This window comes from Selaginella moellendorffii, unplaced genomic scaffold (assembly GCF_000143415.4).
Source record: "Selaginella moellendorffii unplaced genomic scaffold, v1.0 SELMOscaffold_110, whole genome shotgun sequence".
In the NCBI taxonomy this organism is placed as follows: domain Eukaryota; kingdom Viridiplantae; phylum Streptophyta; class Lycopodiopsida; order Selaginellales; family Selaginellaceae; genus Selaginella; species Selaginella moellendorffii.
Window position 1 is genome coordinate 207,031 of NW_003314371.1, and position 17,516 is coordinate 224,546.

At 49.9% G+C, this 17,516-nt stretch overlaps 4 protein-coding genes and 1 long non-coding RNA gene across 6 annotated transcripts; 4 read left to right on the forward strand and 1 right to left on the reverse strand.

Moving 5' to 3' along the window:
* The first annotated feature begins 1,577 nt into the window (after positions 1-1,577).
* Positions 1,578-3,769, forward strand: LOC9662872 (probable UDP-arabinose 4-epimerase 2). 2 transcript variants are annotated; one of them, XM_002990559.2, is made up of 10 exons: positions 1,578-1,710; positions 1,963-2,084; positions 2,204-2,317; positions 2,381-2,485; positions 2,549-2,640; positions 2,695-2,836; positions 2,894-2,991; positions 3,058-3,187; positions 3,236-3,380; positions 3,443-3,769. In XM_002990559.2, exons 1-10 carry the CDS (start codon positions 1,647-1,649, stop codon positions 3,679-3,681), a joined length of 1,251 nt encoding a protein of 416 aa, XP_002990605.1. In that variant the 5' UTR covers positions 1,578-1,646; the 3' UTR covers positions 3,682-3,769. The 2 variants fall into 2 exon arrangements, with proteins under 2 accessions (XP_002990605.1, XP_024520159.1); XM_024664391.1 differs by lacking the exon at positions 1,578-1,710 and adding an exon at positions 1,759-1,890.
* A 734-nt stretch (positions 3,770-4,503) lies between these two features.
* LOC9662623 (transcriptional corepressor SEUSS) lies at positions 4,504-8,344 on the forward strand. Its single transcript, XM_024664389.1, has 12 exons — positions 4,504-5,605; positions 5,661-6,107; positions 6,163-6,291; positions 6,343-6,391; positions 6,448-6,538; positions 6,590-6,668; positions 6,718-6,765; positions 6,826-6,894; positions 6,949-7,034; positions 7,091-7,184; positions 7,242-7,311; positions 7,366-8,344. Exons 1-12 carry the CDS (start codon positions 4,532-4,534, stop codon positions 7,968-7,970), a joined length of 2,841 nt encoding a protein of 946 aa, XP_024520157.1. The 5' UTR covers positions 4,504-4,531; the 3' UTR covers positions 7,971-8,344.
* A 2,943-nt stretch (positions 8,345-11,287) lies between these two features.
* LOC112342507 lies at positions 11,288-11,806 on the forward strand. Its single transcript, XR_002990992.1, has 2 exons — positions 11,288-11,519; positions 11,621-11,806. It is a non-coding gene; the product is annotated as an uncharacterized LOC112342507 (long non-coding RNA).
* A 3,182-nt stretch (positions 11,807-14,988) lies between these two features.
* LOC9662624 (stigma-specific STIG1-like protein 2) lies at positions 14,989-15,450 on the forward strand. The gene has a single exon (XM_002990561.2). The coding sequence runs from the start codon at positions 14,989-14,991 to the stop codon at positions 15,448-15,450; it is 462 nt and encodes a 153-aa protein (XP_002990607.2).
* A 104-nt stretch (positions 15,451-15,554) lies between these two features.
* Positions 15,555-17,346, reverse strand: LOC112342482 (methyltransferase-like protein 14 homolog). The gene is made up of 7 exons (XM_024664388.1): positions 17,232-17,346; positions 16,709-17,175; positions 16,550-16,633; positions 16,397-16,501; positions 16,232-16,340; positions 16,025-16,176; positions 15,555-15,945 (listed from the first exon to the last, which is right to left on the reverse strand). Exons 1-7 carry the CDS (start codon positions 17,275-17,277, stop codon positions 15,655-15,657), a joined length of 1,254 nt encoding a protein of 417 aa, XP_024520156.1. The 5' UTR covers positions 17,278-17,346; the 3' UTR covers positions 15,555-15,654.
* Positions 17,347-17,516: the final 170 nt, after the last annotated feature.

The window sequence follows — 17,516 nt, forward strand, 5'->3', positions numbered from 1 at the left end:
GAGAACTTGTTAGAATGGGAGAATGGGGGAAGAGCGCTCTTTATACTGCGCTCGAAGCAGTCCTCGAGAGTTACTGGCTCTGGAGCCGCTTGGGGTTACTAAAACCATTTCTTAAAACGCGACTATGGCGTGTAGAGGTTGACGAGGTTTTTATTTTTTTTCTATCTGTGAAGAACTGCGCAAGTAAAAACAACACGGTGGAAGTGGGGTCGCGTTGCCAGCTTTCCCTCGAGAAGTTTCAAGGAGCATGGGAAGCCAACTGGGAAATGGTCTCATCACATCTCCAAGACAAACTAATCTCTAGACTTTGGAACCCAAAAAAAAGAAAAAAGTGAGGAGCAGCAGTTTTGCTAGAGCTCAAACTCGTTGTTTGGTGGTCAGTCCGAGTCGTGTTTGGCGAGTTGTCGGATTCGAGCGCGGCGACTTGCACCGTTTTCTTGCTCATTTTTTAATTGGTTTCGCCCTCTTTGCTTGTCGATACAGTGTAATGACTCGAGCTCTCGAAAGAATGAATCAAAAGAAAGGGCTGTTCGAACAACTAAATCCTCCTGAAATGCGCGAGCTTAAAAAAAACGCAAAGGGGAGAAACGGTCGCAGCGATTTGTAGGATGTTTTCCATGAGTGGCAAGTTTTGGAGTTGGAGTGAAAAGTTATTCTGGCTTTGATCACTTCACTGTGGAGTTGTCGGTGTGTGGAAGAATGAAGAACAGTGTTCATTTTAGCTATCCTGGCCTCTTTCCTTCAAAGTGACGTCCAGCAAAGGGAGTGATTCCCGCGGACTAGCAGGAAAACTCATTTAAAAATGTCAAGAATAAATCGATCGATGATCAAAACCGTATTGTTTACTTCATGCCAGCGAGATCTTCTCGAGTCAATGTGGGCGCCTGTCCGAGGTAAAAACACGATAAGTACGATTATCTTCTGTACGTTTTCACTGCGGAATCACTGACTTTCTTACACCACGCTGATTGATCGTTAAACGAAAAGCTTGGAGCTTTCGATGTATGATTGTTTGCTTCCCTGTTTTCTAGCCAACCTACCATTGCTGACAACGTCGTTCGCTTCTTTCATGGCATGTCAGAGCGTGCGCTGGTTGATTTACGCCCGACTTTCGATCATCTAACATGGCACGGAGTTTCCGTTCAACAATTCCCGCTGGCGTATCCAGACCCATCGAGATCGATCGAAAGGAGACACGAGAGCCCAAATGCTGGAGGACAAGTTAGAAAAATGATTTACCAGTCGCGCGGCGGCAATGTACGACGCCAGAGAATGCCTTGGTACATTCCGATTCTCTTCATGTCACCGACAAAATAGCTTTGACTGAAGCTATCGAGACATTTAGAGAAAATCGTCCCAAATTTGTCAATGCGTGCTCCGGCGCGGGTCTCAAAGGTTGAATGTTTGGTTTGTGCCGCTATCCGTACGGCTCCTTAAAAAATCTCGAAGCGAGTACGGACGCGAAGTTCGGCCACGTGGCGAGATGGGGCCTTTGTGCCACGTGGCTCATTTCGAATGGAGGGATTCTGTGTTCATGGTATTTTTGCTGCCCCGCTGTATTATTATTAGGTCAATCCCTTAATTGTGGAACTCATCGTCGTTGATTTGGTCGTCGTTGAATTCTCCGCGATCGGAAGAGCTCCCCAATGCCGGGATCGCCCCTCACGCGCCGCAGGAACCCTCATCGGTCCCAGGCGTGGAGCTTCTCCGGTAAGCGCGCGCGCGCCCACCAGACGACTGTAGTAGCTGTGCCTGTGCGTGGTTTAGCTCCATCTTTCTTTGTGTTAGGGTTTGATCCAGATCGCAGCGCTTCCCCCCTCCCCCTCTCGCGGATCTGCCGCTGCGCTGCTGGAGCTGATTGAAATTCTCGCATGCCTGTGCGTAGATCAGGTGTCTGTCAGTCGAGATTTTGGTGTGATTCGTCGCCGAGAGCTGAATGTTGCTCCCTTTGTTTGCTCGTAGGTATGGATTATGGTTCTTCTAGGCCGCGATCGCACTTGGTGGCCAAGGTTTTGGTAGCGGCTTCTCTGACCGCCTTGTGCATGTTTATTCTGAGGCAATCGTCGACAAGCACCACAGATCTTGTAAGTTTCACCTTGAATTTTCGCACAGTGTTCTTGCATCCGGCACTGTTTTTTTTTCTTTCTTTCTTTCTTTCGTTCTCTGCGTGTTCTAAGAGAATTTATTGCTTGTTCTGTGGTAGTTTGCCCACCGACAAGAGGGTGTAATGCACGTACTTGTCACTGGAGGTGCAGGGTTTATAGGATCACACGCGACTTTGCGGCTTTTAGCGGATGGACATAGAGTTACGATAGTGGTAAGCTGAAAAACATAGTTTCTTTTTGCTTGAAGATTTTGGGACTCATGTGGAAACTTCCAGGATAATTTGTCACGGGGAAACATGGGTGCTGTTCATGCACTTGAAGAGATTGCTAATCCCGGTATGCTACAATTTATCAATGCGGATCTTGGTGACAGAAAGGCGGTCTGTATCTTTTGTTCTTATTTCCATTGTCGCATCTTTTTGGTAAAACTGGAGACTTTGCAGGTTGACGAGATTTTTAAGAAGAATGCCATTGACGCGGTGATGCACTTTGCTGCCGTTGCCTACGTTGGAGAAAGCGTGGCAGAGCCACTGAGGTAGTGTGAGATTCCCAGAGAACTTGTCTATATGTCGTCATGCCTTGTTTGCAGATATTACCACAATATCACGTCAAACACCTTGACTGTTGTAGAAGCAATGACGGCACACAATGTAAAGAAGCTGATTTATTCGAGCACCTGCGCTACCTATGGCGAACCAACAAAGATGCCTATAGTGGAGGAGACGGAGCAAGTGCGTTTTGCTTTTTAGTTCATCGATGATGTGCTAAACTCTTACCTTGCTTGTCAGGTGCCGATCAATCCTTACGGCAAAGCGAAAAAGATGGCTGAGGATATAATCAAAGACTATACTAAGGCGTCATCGGACTTGGCCGTCGTCATTCTAAGGTGCTTCCTTTTAGCTCCTAGGCCGAAAAGTTACTCACTTTTCCATGTTTCTGCATTGGCTTTCAGGTATTTTAATGTCATTGGATCAGATCCACTTGGAAGGCTTGGAGAAGCACCTCGGCCCGAGCTCCGCCACATGGGACGCATATCCGGTGCGTGTTTTGATGCGGCTTTGGGACATATTCCCGAGTTGAAGGTAATCAAGCGAGTGTTCTGTAAACTTCTCAAACGCTTTGCTTTGTAGGTAATGGGGACCGACTACGACACGAAAGACGGAACTTGCATCAGGGACTACATTCATGTCACGGATCTAGTTGATGCTCACGTCAAGGCTCTGGCGCACGCTTCCGAGGGAACGGTGAAGGTTTACAACGTTGGAACGGGCGTGGGTTAGTCTCAATCCCCTCGATTGCTCTGAGCTGTGGTTTAATGCTGTCCTTGCTTACTCCAGGAGTATCGGTGAAAGAATTCGTGGAAGCCTGCAAGGCCGCGACGGGAGTAAACGTGAGCGTATCTTATTTGGAGCGAAGGCCGGGCGACTATGCCGAAGTTTACAGCAATCCCTCGAAGATATTCCGCGAGCTCGGCTGGAAAGCCAGGCACACGAATTTAACCAAAAGTCTTTCGGTGGCGTGGAAGTGGAAAATGGCCCATCCAAATGGCTATGGCGACGCGAGATCCAACAGCTAAATCACAGGTCAAGTACACCCTGAAAAAATCGCTATTTTTTGGAGGCTCCAATGTCTTGTTCTTGTACATAACCAAATGTTAAACGGTACGTCGGATGCCCCCGATCCAACGGCGGAGCACTGCACTGCAAGATCAACGGTCGGGGATAGAGTAATCGGATATTTTTCCTCTCACCATGATGGCCGTTAGATGAAGGATCCAACGGCGCCCGTCTCTGATGCTGGTTCGTCCGATGGCGTCAATCGCACGATGAGTGTCATTCCGTCGACGGGCTGGACGGGCAGTGACGTGCGGACCCCAAATTTTCGTCACATTAGGTTTTATGTTCTCTCCTCTTTGTTCCTCAGCTAGGGAGTGTGGTGTTCATCGGGATCTGGAACGCCGCTTGCCCGCGCCAGTGATCCGCGCATCGATCGCCCACGCCCGGCCACGCCGATTCTTCCGGGAGCTCCGTGCGCGACGATTACGCTGCGCCGGGAGCTGGAGATTTCGGAGCTGGATTGTAGAGGGGGTAACGAAGCGTCGGGAATGCGCCGGCGTGGGGAGCTGGGGAGGCGGGGATGAATGGAAATATGCCGCTGGCGCGCCAGTGATTCTCGTGGTACGTTATCGCAATGCTGCTTTCTGGCGTGGCGCTCCATGCGTAGCTTAGGTTCTAGGCACAGGGGCTGGAGAGAGTGAGATTTGGGGAAAGGCGAGCAGCGCCCGGTGGAATCCATGGCTTAGTCTGGCAAATCGTGCATTGTGGAGTCTGGAGCTAAATTCCAGGGTCGGCAGCCATGGGCGGCTTTTTAGTCTTCTCTATAGCGTGGGATGCTAGAAGTTCTTCTTGAGGCCACCGTGGTGGTGTATGGAGAATTATTCCACCCAGATGGAAGCTCGGCAGCAGGGTGGAGGATCCTTCTCGACGTATAACCTGGACGCTGGAAGCCTGGTGGACGACGATTTCCTGTTCCTGGATCACAACCTTCCTTCCATCGACAGCATTGCGTCCGACTTCTCGGCGTTCCTCGACTCCGCGGGGCCAAACGGCTCCTTGCTTCCGGCCGACGAGTGGTCGGGCACTACGAACACTTTGCCGGACACGCCCAGCTCGCATCAGCAGCAGCTCCAGCATGGTCTAGAGGGATCTTCTCCGCTCCAAAGTCAGTTGCAAGGGCCTGTGATCCAAGCCAAGCAGCAGCAGCAGCCTCTCCAGCAGCATCAGCAGCAGCAGCAGCCACCACAGCAATTTGTTTTCGAGAGCCATGCACCACCACCCTCGCAACCAAGCGCTCCGGATGTTTTGAGCGGCCAACACAGCGCTCATGGCGTCGATCAGATGGATAGCCTGAGACAGCCGCAGTCTCAGGCAAGGCCCGGTGCGTTGCATCTCGAGAACCAAGCGAGGCACGCCAACTTTCCAAGCCGGCAGGTGTTGCTGAACGGCTCGACGCCCCAGCAGTCGCTTCCACCAGCGCCATCAGCAGCATCAGCAGGAGCTGGAAACACGGCACGGGAGATGGTGGTAGAGGGTGCTGGTTTTCAGGGGGTGCAATCGGAAACAAGTGGCATGGAGTCCAACTTTAGCGGCCAGAGAAATTTCGAAAGTCTTCAAGGTCGACAGCTTCCGGGAAACATGCCAGGTTTTCAAGGACAGATGGAAGGGTCTCAAGCCGGGCTGAGGCTGTCGTTTCCCAGGGGCTTGATGGCAAACGGCCATTTTGGCATGACTGGGAGCACCCCGCAATTGCCGATCCAGGGGCAGCAAGCAGCTATGAATCACCTGCCAGGCGCGGACGCAGATGGAAACGGTGTGGCACTTCAATCGCAGCTCATTAACAATCAAACCAACTTCTCGGGCCAGTTTATGTCTAAAGTAAACAACCGACAGTCAATCATTCCTGGACACGCCTTGAGCAACATCCCATCGTTCCAGCTACAGGTAAGTTTTCGCTCGGGCGACTGGTGGCTGAACAGTGTCTCTGGTTTTGTTGCAGCCGTCGTCTCATCAACTTCAGCTGCAGGGACAAACGAAACTGCATCCTCAACTTATGAATCAGCAAGTCATAAATCAAGGGCTACTGCAACCGCGGCAAATCCAGCTTGGATCCCAGCCATCGGTGTTCTCGTCTCCGCAGCAGCAGTCTTCATACCAGCTGCTCCAATCGCAGGGCTATCAAATGCATCCAAATGCGGGAAACCACTTGCCAATTGGTCGCCAAATGTTTCCACAGATGCAGCCGAGGTTACAAAGTCCGCTGATACAGGGCTTACGCTACGGTGGTGCTCTTGGCTCGCGACAGCTTGGTCCACAAATAGTTGGCCCACAGATTGGTACAGGAGTCCCCGAGATGGGAACACGGTACCCTCCATCAGGAACAAACGCAGCCAAGTGCGCGCAAGTGTTTATGCTTTACATACAGGAGCAAAGAAAGCGGCCACAGGTAACGATTCCCAAAATTTTCCATTTGTTCTCTTTTCATTTTATCCAACTCACAGGACAACAACATCAACTTTTGGAGGGCATTTGTACACAAGTACTTCGCTCCAGGGGCGACTAAACGTTGGTGCTTGACCAGCTACAGCACTACACCTGTTGGTAGACATGCTCAAGGGCTTTTTCCTATGGTATGTGGGAAAAAAATCGCATATCACATTTCAATTGTGCTTCTTTTTCAGGACTATTGGTACTGTAATTTATGTGGAATTCAACCAGGAAGAGGATTTGGTATGTACTTCTCCTTCCTGGTTGGCTGCGAAATTTAACCTTCCATCTTCTTGCAGAATCTGGTACAGACGTTCTACCAAGACTTTTCAAAATCAAATACGACAGTGGTTTACTCGATGAGCTTTTGTTCCTGGACGTTGCCACAGAGTAAGTGGGACTCTTATAACGATAGCCCTAATTCTTACTTTCCTCTGAAAGAAAATATTCTGTACCATCCGGAAAAGTGGTTCTGGAGTATGCCAGGGCCGTTCATGAGTCGGTGTTTCTCGAACTTCGGGTAACTGAACTGCAGATGAAATGTAGTGGTGCTAAGTTTCCTTGTTCAGGTAATTCGTCATGGCAAGCTGCGTATAACTTTCAACAGTCAGTTTAAGGTACTGTTTTAACATGCATGCATGAGGGAACTTTTAGCTGACACTTTTATTTATGGCCAGATTTGCTCATGGGAGTTCTGTACTAAGGCGCACGAAGAAGTAGTGCCGCGGAAAAATTTGCTTCAACAGGTACCTCGTTTTTTCCAGTCTAGTCTCGCTTTAAAATAGTCTCTTGTTTTGTAGGTGCACCAGCTGGCGAGCCTTGTCATAGAATCCGACCAGGAGAACTTTGACAAGAGCGCAGAGAACTTAAAATCTCATTGCAATGCGTACGTTGCCAGATCTTTGAAATCACTTTTTTTTTTCCCACTTTCCCGTTCTGCAGCTTTACAAAAGCGGCAAAGCAGCTGGCTGTTCAACTTGACGCGCCAATGGTGAACGACCTTGGGTTCTCGAAACGTTATGTAAGATGCTTGCAGGTATGTGGTGGAACAAAATGGTATTGTTAAGTAGATTGTCGTGCGTTGTATGAACAGATCGCAGAAGTTGTCAACAGCATGAAGGACCTGATATCGTTTGAGAGGAAAACCGGCCTAGGCCCAGTCGGTAAGTCGCTCATGCTTTGACTTCCATATGCTCATGCAAAAACAAATTTTCCAGAGAGCTTGAAGCGTTTCCCGACTGTCAAAAAGCTCCAGATGGAAGGCGGCCTCGCCGGCTTGCCTCCATCCTTAAGCCTGACTCAGATGATCACCGAGCTCACCCAAGGTACAACGTCTCTACAGTCCTCCACGGTCACGCGGCTCCAGTCGGAATCAATGTCCGAGGCGCAGGACCAAGGCGATGGTAACCAACAAGCCCACTCATCCTCCGTTTTCAAGGGAATGGAAGCAGCAGCAGCAGGGCCGCCAGTGAATCAGCAGCGGAGTTCCATGGAGTCGCGCTTGCAGCACCTCCTCCAGTCGTCATCGGAGGCTTTCAACCAGATCCAACCATCTCAAGCGGCGCAGTCCATAGGCTCCCAGCTAGCGTCTCCATCTCAGGCTCCAGCAGTGGTAGCACAGGCTCCAGGCAAGCAGCAGCAGCAGCAGCAGCAGGCAGTGGCGAGCAACCAGATTGGTGGCGGAGCGGCGCAGCAACAGCAGAACTTCCAGCCGGTTGTTTTGAAGTCGGGTGCCGCAAAGTCTTCGCTGTCTCAGCCGCATCAGTCGAGCTTGCCGGGAACGCCTCAAAGCGAGATGAGCGACATGAGGTCCAACACTTGACGGATGGATGGAGAGAAGGGCTGATTATATACTGACGAAAAAGAGAAGGTTGGGCAGCCAGCGAGCAAGCAAGCAAGGTGTACATAGTGTGCTTGAAAAGAAACGATCTCTCTCGGCTGGGACTGCGGGATGGACCCCCATGATCTCGCTCTCTCTCTTAAGAGGGGAGGAGAAATGCAAAGTGACGAAGAAGAGGGGATTCTTGCGGGAGTCCGGTTGAGGTTGAGGTGTGACTAGGACGACGACGTAGTAAGTTTCCAGTCCCCACGAGAAGAAAAAAAGGTTTGGAGAATGGAATGGGTTTTACAAAGCTGTTGTTGTGAAAGGTTTAGAACAAACACACAATCTTTTATACAAGGACGTAAGATTTTTTCCCTTTGCTTTAGGAAGTTTCATGGTGGTATTTACAAAAAGTTTTACGATTTAATATTTTAACATCTTTTCTGCATATATAAATCAAGTTGATGCGAGAAAGATGCCGGCGAGTTGTGTAGCAAAGAAAGCCGAAATAATGACACATTAAAACTGACGCAAGCGTTTTGTTAATTTAAAGACTATTGGCCAACTATTAAGCATATCTTAGGTATATCCACGAAACTGTGATCGCATCTCCACCGTCCGTCTGCATCATCCCAGCCGTCGAAGCTAGGTCCAAACTTAGCCCGAGAGTCTATTTTTAGTATCTAGCTCTTACAAAAGCACAGTGCATCATCTAGGGTTTTCTCGTGAGGATGAGGGGCGGCGCTCCGACGCCCTAGACAGGGCCAGGGTTTTGTAAGCCCGGGGGCCCTATCGCTCAGTTGCGGGAGCGATCCATTTGTTGTGCGTCACCGGGATTGAAGGCTTTGGCATAGGGATGTCACAGTACTGTGGTACAGAGAAGCACATCGCACTGGAGGTGATTTCTTTATCACCTGCGGCTCCATGTACTTCTCCGTGCCACAGTACTGGGAACGAAAGAGGTACGATCGTATTGCTTTTCTTTTATTTCCAGGTATTGGAGACTGGCAGCCAAGATTTGGCCTTGTGTCTATGCAAACGCAAACAAGCTCCAAAGCCAAAGCTCTCAAGCTCCAGGGCGGTTCCAAAGCTCGAGCGAGGCATCAAAGTTCCATCAAAGGCTCCAAAGCTCAAACTCAAGAGTTTGGGGTGTTTTTGTTTTGTGTGCTATGTAATTTTTTGTCAGCTATGAAGATTTAGCACAAGGAACTATGGCTTTGCTGATACCAGGCGAGATTATTCCCTGCTTGCCCTGTTGTTGTGCGAGTTGTTTAGAGTCGATTGCTTGGTCCACAAGCAAGTAGCGCTCGATTCTCCTTTGGTTGAGATACCAAGCTTGTCTGAGACGAAAGTCGTGGCGATAGTCTCCGCTTCCACATCTCGGCGCCGTACGCGTAGTAACCTCTCCTTGTAACTCATCTACGGACGCCCCACTGGGTCGGTTCTGTGAATGATTTCTTCGATTGATTCGCAGGCCCGTGTCTTGGTAGAAACGGTAGAGTGTATCGATGTGAATGGTGTTCCTTCTGCTCTGACGAGGTCGGGTGGGAAATAGAGCAGCTGGTCTCGCATTGCTGGTGCCTGGATTCGCATGTCCAGGTAGTGGTTCTCCTCGTCTTGTTTGATGACTACGGCCCCCAGATCACGTAGATGACTATGCCTCCATTTCTCGTCCCATGGATGTTGCTTTCCAGTTCCATGCTGTGCTGACGTCAGGGATCCGGCTCTGCTGGTCTTCCCAGCGATGATGTCGAAATGCTCTTATTCAGTCCGCAGTCGTGTGAGAAGCCGCCGATGTTCATCACCATCACCATCTCCACCATCACCGTCACCGTCACTTGCAATGTGTCCGAGTGCTGTTGCTTGTGCTGTCTGTTTCCTTTGCATTTTGTTGTTGTGGCGTTATAGGCAGTATCTTGTAAAGATCTTTGGGCTTGGTATCTTGTAAAGATTATGGCGAATTTTAAATCCTGTAGGTAGTGCTCTTGATATCTTAGTTCTCGGTGTGGTTCCCTGCAGCCAGTGCTGCTGCATGGCGTTTTTTCTGGGCTCCCACTTGGGCTTGGAGCGTGACCAATCATTGCTGAGCGTGTTGGAGCGTTTGCGGTTCAGTGTATGCATTGTGTGCCATGGACACAAGTGTGTTGCCCGCCTCCGCTTCTTGCTGCTGGCCTGATGTAAGATGCATCATTCATCGCCCAACCGCGACCAGCTTAGATGGCCGCCGATCGGGAAGGTTGGCTTGATCACCTTTTTGGACATTTCCTTGCGTTTGCGGTTTAGTTGGACTCTTACGCAACGAGGTCCTTTTGCCCTTTGCTGTTGTCTTTCGGTGGCGGCTGTTTCACGACTGCGGGTGTAACTTGTTGATTGCCTAGGATCAGACGCGGTGCCTTGTTTGTCGTTTTTGCTCAGCTTCCTCGGCAACGTCAGTGTGGAGCCTGACGAGTGCATCCTCTAAAATCTTCTACGCCTCATTCATAGCTGTTCTCGCACTGACTCGCTTGTGGTGCCGTCCCCTCTAGCTGCCAGGTATTTGGAAAGCTACTCTTGAGGCTCATTGCTGTCCGTGGACGTTTCTGTCGTCTGTTTGTTTCTGTTGTTGTATGGAGGTGTTTTCGGGTGGTGGTGGCGTGCTCTCTTTGCTTCCTCAATGTTCCAGAAGCGCCGAAATCCTTGGTGACGTTCAGGCGCTCTGGAATGTTGACGTACTAGGGCGCGTACGTGTGTTGTCCCATGATGATCCTCGCTGAGTTCTTTTCTCGACTGGAACCTCCACGGTGACCACTCCTGATTTCACGTTGGTGAAGATGATGTGTCCCAGTGCCCGGAGGGCCTCCTTCGTGGTCTCTCTCTTGGCCTGGAGTCCACCGGGCTAAAGGCATGTTTCAAGCATCACCTGGCTGGTTTCCCTCTCTGGGCCGTTCTCCGCGAACCCGTTGTGGTGTTTGAAGGTAACCAGGAATTCGCTGTTGATCGCCGTGCTGTGAATTCAGAGCTTCGCGATCTGGTGCCTCTCGTACGTGTAATGGCCAAACCAGGGGTTCACTTCCTCTCGGTTGAAGCGTGGGTGGTCAATTCACACACTGCATCAGGTCTCCATATCTTCTATCATTCTGCAATAGTTTCTGACTGCCTTGGTTTTGTGATGCTGAGTGTAGTTTTAGAATCAGCACTGGGTCTTGGGATCCAACAGTGGGGATCTTGGGCTCGATGTTGGTGGTGACCAACATCGAATAGTTTGAATAGTGTGTGACCGGCGTTTTCTTTGCTTTGAATATACTACATGTTAGGTGTATCCGCTAAATTGTGATCGCGTCTCCTAGCTCGAGGGTCTTGCTCTTAGCATTTTCTCCAGAGAGTAGGTTTTCATGCTCCAGAATTGGGGCGGCGGGGATGGGCGAGGATCCATTTGAGGGTCATTGTCTCTTCCTTGAGATGCACAATAGGGAGATGTCACAGCACTGTGGTCCAGAGAAGCACATCGCACTGGAGGTGATTTTCATCACCTGCGGCTCCATGTACTTCTTAATACTGGAAACGAAAAAGGTACGAACTTTTCTTTTTTTCCCAGGTATTGGAGGGACTGGCAGCCAAGATTTGGATGATGCGCCGTGGAGATGGCTGAAAAAATTATGTACTTTTTGTAGGATTCCCAAATTCTAGGTCCAGCTTGATCGAGCGCTTCCCTGGGCTCAAATGTTCAGCTATGAAGATCTAGCACAGGCCACCTGCTTGCCCGCGAAATTTTTATCCAAGCCACAATTCAGCAAATTTAAACGCTGGACTCAGTTTAGCTAGTTAAATTGGAAGCGCACAGGTCCAAAGCTTCTTCATTGTCCGACTGCTTCTGTTTCTTCGCTTTGCTCCGATTCTGCCTTTCTGTTCTTGTGTGGAGGTTGTTTCTGTGACGGGTGAGATGGTGGTGGTGGCATGCTCTCTTTGGTTGCGGGTGCTGCCGCGATGTTCCAGAAGCGCCAATTAAAGGTGAAATCCTTGGTGACGTTCAGGCGCTCTGGAATGTTGAGCTTCGCTGAGTTCTTTGTCGGCTGTCTTCTCGCCATATTCTTGGAGGTATGCCAGGTGATAGTGAAACACGTTGGGGTGTTTGGAGGTAACCAGGAATTCGCTGTTGATCGCCATGCTGTGAATTCAGAACTTCGCGATCGGCCAAACCAGGGATTCACTTCCTCTCGGTTGAACAATTCACAACACGCAATGCATATGGCAGGGGCTCTTGTCATTCGGCAATAATCTCTGGCCGGTGGGTCGTAGTGTTCAGCGCGATCCCTTGACGTTCTCGGGCTCCTGGTCTCCGAGCGCATGCCTACTCAAGCGTGGTTGTTCTTTGGCCATGTCGCTGCGCGGTGGTGCTGCATGCATGGGTGCCGGGTGCCGGGTGGAGTCCATTCTGTTGCGGCGTGTAATGGCCATGTTGACGAGCGCACTGTGGTTGGCATTGTGATTGGCGTGGAGCTGTGCATGCCTGCTGAGTGGTCGTCTCTCTCATACCTCTCAGCCCTGGGTCTTCCAACACTGGGGATCTTGGGCTCGATGTTGGTGTCGTGGCTGCGCCAGTACTGCTGCGTTGGCGTGCTTCTGAACTTTTTTGCCGACAATGCCTTTGCTTGAGGACGTGTTCGTGACGATCACTGGAGGCGTTATTGGTTGAGTTATGATCCCTGCCTGGCAGCTGCCGTGACCGGGAGGACAACAACACAGGGTGCACGTCCAGACTTGGGTGTAGTGAACATTGTGGAGGAGGAAATTCATGACTCAATTCTGGGCCTTACTATGTGTTGAGAAAGATAAACGTGTCACATGCATGAAAGTCAGTTCCAAAAAATACAGTGGTGCCAAGCATAACAGGATATAAGACTTGGCAGGACAACATGATCATCCAAACATTTTGGTTGTGTGCAGATGACATTCAACATTGTTGGGACCAATTGGGCGATCTTAAAGGGTTCAGTTGTGCTCCATTACAATGGCTAGTTGCTGAAAGTATATTGATAACTTTGGCAGAGCCACACCAGCTCTAGAAGAAACTCCACTGGAGGATCCAATCCCATCAAAACCTATTCAGGTGCACCAAGAAATAATGGACAAAGAAATCTTAACACCAACTCCAACATCAACTGCTTCAGGTAAATGATCTTTGAAAAAAATTAATATCTCTTTAACATTTGCCTCTCCTGCTAGCGGGGTGGTCGGTGGAGCTAGGCTTCAACCTTTGGGACCTTCATTTCTTGAGCTTGGGCTGAAACACTCCGTGAATGTGGAAAAACTTACAGCTCGGGCATGCCGTCCACATTGGTGGTTTTGTTTTTGGGAGACCCCTCGAATATACGAGAATATTAGGTATATCCGTTAAATTGTGATCACCGTCCGTCTACATCATCCCAGCCGTCGAAGCTAGGTCCAAAGTTAGCTCGAGGGTCTATTTTTAGTATTTAGCTCTTACAAAAGCGCAGTGTATCGCCTAGGGTTTTCTCCAGGGAGTAGGTTTTCATTTGGGGGTTCGATCGGCCCTATCTTTTGCTCACTTGCGATGAATGGGTGTTGAGGGTCACTGTCTCTTCCTTGAGATCCACAAGGAGATGTCACAATACGTCACAGTACTGTGGTCCAGAGAAGCACATCGCACTGGAGGTGATTTCCATCACCTGTGGCTCCATGTACTTCTCTGTTCCACAGTACTGGAAACGAAAAGGTACGTATTGCTTTTTCTTTTTCTTTTTTTTTTCCAGGTATTGGAGGGAGTGGCAGCCAAGATTTGGATGATGCGTTAAGAAACTTCTCATCCGTGAAGATGAGCTATCCAAGTTGTCCAGGTTTTTGTTTTGTGTCACATTTGGATTTGGATTCCCAAATTCCAGCTCCGGCTGGATCGAGCGCTTGCCCAGGCTCAAATCTATGAAGATCTAGCGAACGGGTATCATACCAGGCTTGGATCGCTGGATCAAATTTCGGGAGCCCTTGGGCAAGCAGGCATTCTGGTTTTAATTTATTTAATATAAATACAATTGCATTGCCTTTGAAGATGACCTAAACTTGAAAGCAAACGGGCATTTAAATTTGCTCCACATTTTTATGGAAATGAATTGTACTTAGTGATAGCGAGATGATTGCCTCCCACCGTCACCACTGCCACCATCCTCACCACCACCACCACAGGAGACGGGGACAGGGACAAAGAATGGCAAAGAATAGCACAATCATATAACTTGAATTGGGATCGACTCTTCTTCATGTTGATCATCGGTAGCTGCTGCTGCTGCTGCTGCTTGGATTTCACGAGACATCACCAGCATCATAGCTGGATTGGGATTATCAAGTCATCATCAGCATCATAACTGGATTGGGATCATCAACTCTTCATCGCCAACATAGTAGGAACGTTTTATGATATTAAAAGAGCTCAATCGCCAACATAGTAGGAAATAATAATCTCAGTATAGGAATGCTCACTAAAACGGCGTTGGGTGAGATCCGCCTCTTGCATCTCCGCTCGGATGGTTGTGCCAATGGAGGCTGTGTCTCACTTGGTTAATTCCATACAAAGTAGCATCCCCTTCCATAGACAGTTTACGGCCAGTTTAGCTCGTTGCCCTCCAAAACTTACGGAGCCAATCTTTAAACTGTGCAAGTCAAAAGAGTGAAAAGATTTCAGGAGAAAAGAGAACTTTCTTTCGAGCGTTACACAGGAATTGTGAGTTCACCTCTTTTTTCTCCGGATCTTGAGCCGTCAATCTCCATGGCCGTTGCACGCATGCATACTTCAAGAATCCACGAAAAAGGCTATGAACAGCTCGTAACAAAAGGTGGCGGGGCTACATGTGAGCGTCGGCTTGCTTGCTGGGCAGTGGTAATACCAAGACGCGAAACGCGGCAGGAGATCGGCTCCTGTGCTTGCTGGTGGGGTGGCGTTTATAAGAGTTGGCAAGCAAAAACAAAGTCATAGATCTCTCGATCTCGCAAAAGAAGGTTGGCCGGATCCATACATCATCAATTTATCATGTCGTCGACGAGTCCCAGTTATCTGATGATCCTGCTGCTTCTCACCGCTACTCTTGTCTGTGGTGATGAGTTCTCAGATCCGCCACCTTCTTCTTCTTTGCATTCTCCTCGAAACAGTAGAAAGCTTTCGCCATTGTTGCTAGGCTTGATGAGAGGCCGAGGAGCAGTGGGATCGAGTGTGGAGTGCTCCCAGGGTGAATCGGGTGGAACCTTTTGCCGTGCTCAGGCATTGTTCGCGGCAAGCGGATCGAGTGCGTCGTGTTGCAATCGGCGGTGTGTGGACGTTGGCGTGGATCTGTTCCACTGCGGCATTTGCAACCGGCGGTGCCAAGACGGGGAGTCGTGCTGCAGGGGATTTTGCGTAGATCTCAACACCAACAGGAAGAACTGTGGCGAGTGCGGTTTCAAGTGTCCCAGAGACGTGCAGTGCCAGTTTGGGATCTGTGGCTATGCTGGATGATCAAGGAAGAACATCTCTACTCGTTTTGCATCATTCTTTAGTTCTTGATTATGAGATCCTTCATCGATTTTATTCATTTTCTTCATTGTCTGAGTTTGTTACCATGAGAAGAGGAAAATTCATGTATTTGCTTGATTCATTCATTCATTTATCCAAGAGCCAAGTGTTTATCTTCCGGGTCTTGAGAGTTAATAGTTTGTGTCGTCAATCTAGCCTCAGAACAAGACCACCACCACCTTCCGCCTTGCCTCCTCCTCCTCCTCCCTCTTGCGATCCGCCTTGCGAGCTCTTCCGGCTTCCAGACGGCTGCTGCGACGCCGAGTTTCCACCGCCGCCCCCCTGCTGAGGCTGCTGAGCCCGAGGAGGCGGCGATTTCGGGCGGAGGGCCTCTATCTCGTTCGTGGTCCCCAAGAGATGCGGAGCTTCTGGCTGAGGATTGCCTCGTCCTCCCTGCCAGACATTGCCTTCCGAGTCTGCAAAGTATCTTGTATACGTCTGAAACATCGCAAACAAACAAACTTTGTCGTAGAAAAAGAGCAAGCTTTCCAAAAAGAAAAAGAGCTTCCAGACTTACCTGGCTGCTGAAGTTGGAGGACGTGAGACTCTTCCCGATGGTTACCCAGCCAGCACGGATGTTATGGTCTTCGCCGAATAGCTCCAGCCGCCGCCGGCCCAGCGCAAAATGCTCTATGATGTGGTAGAGCTCTTCTGGTTTAGCGACGGATCCTACAGACAAGCAGCCATTAGCTTGAGAGAGTTTTGAAGTTGAGAGACAACTCACCGAACGGAGGCTCCTCCGAGATAATCACGTCGGTGTCAACGTTGGCATGAATGATATGTCCATCACTGCTTCTTCTCACGGTTCCTTTTATACCCATCAAGCAGTGTTCCTGACAAACCGAAGCGTGGGTTAGGCCACTACTAGCAAGCTCCGAGTGTCACGTACCTTTGAGTGCTGGAACAAGGTGTTGGAATCGTGTCTTAGTGGCGGAGATGGATTTTGTTTGTTCGTCTTCACCCAGCAGATATCTTCACACCTTCTGAATCCCCACTATGGAATCCGTTAACGAGAAGAAAAAACGTATTTTGTTTCACGTACCTTCTTCAAGCACTGCCGACCTTGATCGAGCCCTTCCGCATCTCCCACCCATAGAAAAATAAACGAGGGTGTATCAGCGATAGCCTGCGATCCACTGCCGTGAAAATCAAGCTCAAGAAGAACAAAGACAGAGAATGAGAAAGAAGAAAGAGCTCGTACCTCGATTCGAAGGTTGAGAATCTCCTCAAACGTCCACCACTCGAGGGAATCCTCCACGCCGGGAGCTCGTCTCACATACTCCTCCCAGGGAGGATCCACCAGGATGACATCAAACTTGGTGCCGAAAAGCTCTGGACCCAAAGCCTGCGTCTTCAAGTCACACTGCAAGTACATTGGCGGCGTTGCGCGCTCGGCGATGAGCGAATCCTTCCTCGTGACGAGCTCCTTGAGCTTGGGATACTCCTCGAACCGGTCAGCCAGATCCACGTCCCGGATGAAATTGTGAGGACGCAATCCAGTGTCGACAAAGTGCTGCGAGTAATCGTTCTGCTCGCCCCGCGACGGAGCTCGACCCAGGCCTCCTCTCCCTGGAACAATCCCCGCCGGGAACATCCCAGCGCCACAGCCCCAGCCCATGGACGCCGCGAAATGCGAGGAATACGCGGCCCCTGGCGGGGGAAGCACACCTGATCGATCGAGCCAGAAAATCTCATGGAATCAGAGGGAATCAAGCGATTGCTACCTGTTCCTCGCCCCCTGCTCGTGGATCCCGCGCGCTGTGGCTGCATTGCTTGCTAGAGCCCTAAACCCTAGTAGAGGAGATGCCATTGTCAAGCATATTCACGCCCACACGCCAATCCAGGGGAAAGAGAAATGTTTGTGGCGCATCGGACGGTACGTACAGACGTGGCAAAACGAATCTTCAGTGGACTGGACACATTCGCCCACTTGGCAAGATTGCGACCGTGGATCACTCCGCGTGGACGGGCCGATTTACTGGCCGCCATAGCTAAGAAGCCCTTGATTG

What these genes read in the sequence shown, in the direction of transcription:
- LOC112342482 (XM_024664388.1), bottom strand. Translation starts at nt 17,277, where the DNA reads ATGCAGCCACAGCGCGCGGGATCCACGAGCAGGGGGCGAGGAACAG. An exon ending in TTCTCAACCTTCGAATCGAG is followed by an intron (nt 16,634 to 16,708) that starts GTACGAGCTCTT and finishes AGTGGATCGCAG; the next exon opens with GCTATCGCTGATACACCCTC. An exon ending in CCTTGTTCCAGCACTCAAAG is followed by an intron (nt 16,341 to 16,396) that starts GTACGTGACACT and finishes TCGGTTTGTCAG; the next exon opens with GAACACTGCTTGATGGGTAT.
- LOC9662624 (XM_002990561.2), top strand. Translation starts at nt 14,989, where the DNA reads ATGTCGTCGACGAGTCCCAGTTATCTGATGATCCTGCTGCTTCTCACC.
- LOC9662623 (XM_024664389.1), top strand. Translation starts at nt 4,532, where the DNA reads ATGGAGAATTATTCCACCCAGATGGAAGCTCGGCAGCAGGGTGGAGGA. An exon ending in CGGTGTTTCTCGAACTTCGG is followed by an intron (nt 6,669 to 6,717) that starts GTAACTGAACTG and finishes TTCCTTGTTCAG; the next exon opens with GTAATTCGTCATGGCAAGCT. An exon ending in AACCGGCCTAGGCCCAGTCG is followed by an intron (nt 7,312 to 7,365) that starts GTAAGTCGCTCA and finishes CAAATTTTCCAG; the next exon opens with AGAGCTTGAAGCGTTTCCCG.
- LOC9662872 (XM_002990559.2), top strand. Translation starts at nt 1,647, where the DNA reads ATGCCGGGATCGCCCCTCACGCGCCGCAGGAACCCTCATCGGTCCCAG. An exon ending in ATCTTGGTGACAGAAAGGCG is followed by an intron (nt 2,486 to 2,548) that starts GTCTGTATCTTT and finishes GAGACTTTGCAG; the next exon opens with GTTGACGAGATTTTTAAGAA. An exon ending in CAACGTTGGAACGGGCGTGG is followed by an intron (nt 3,381 to 3,442) that starts GTTAGTCTCAAT and finishes TGCTTACTCCAG; the next exon opens with GAGTATCGGTGAAAGAATTC.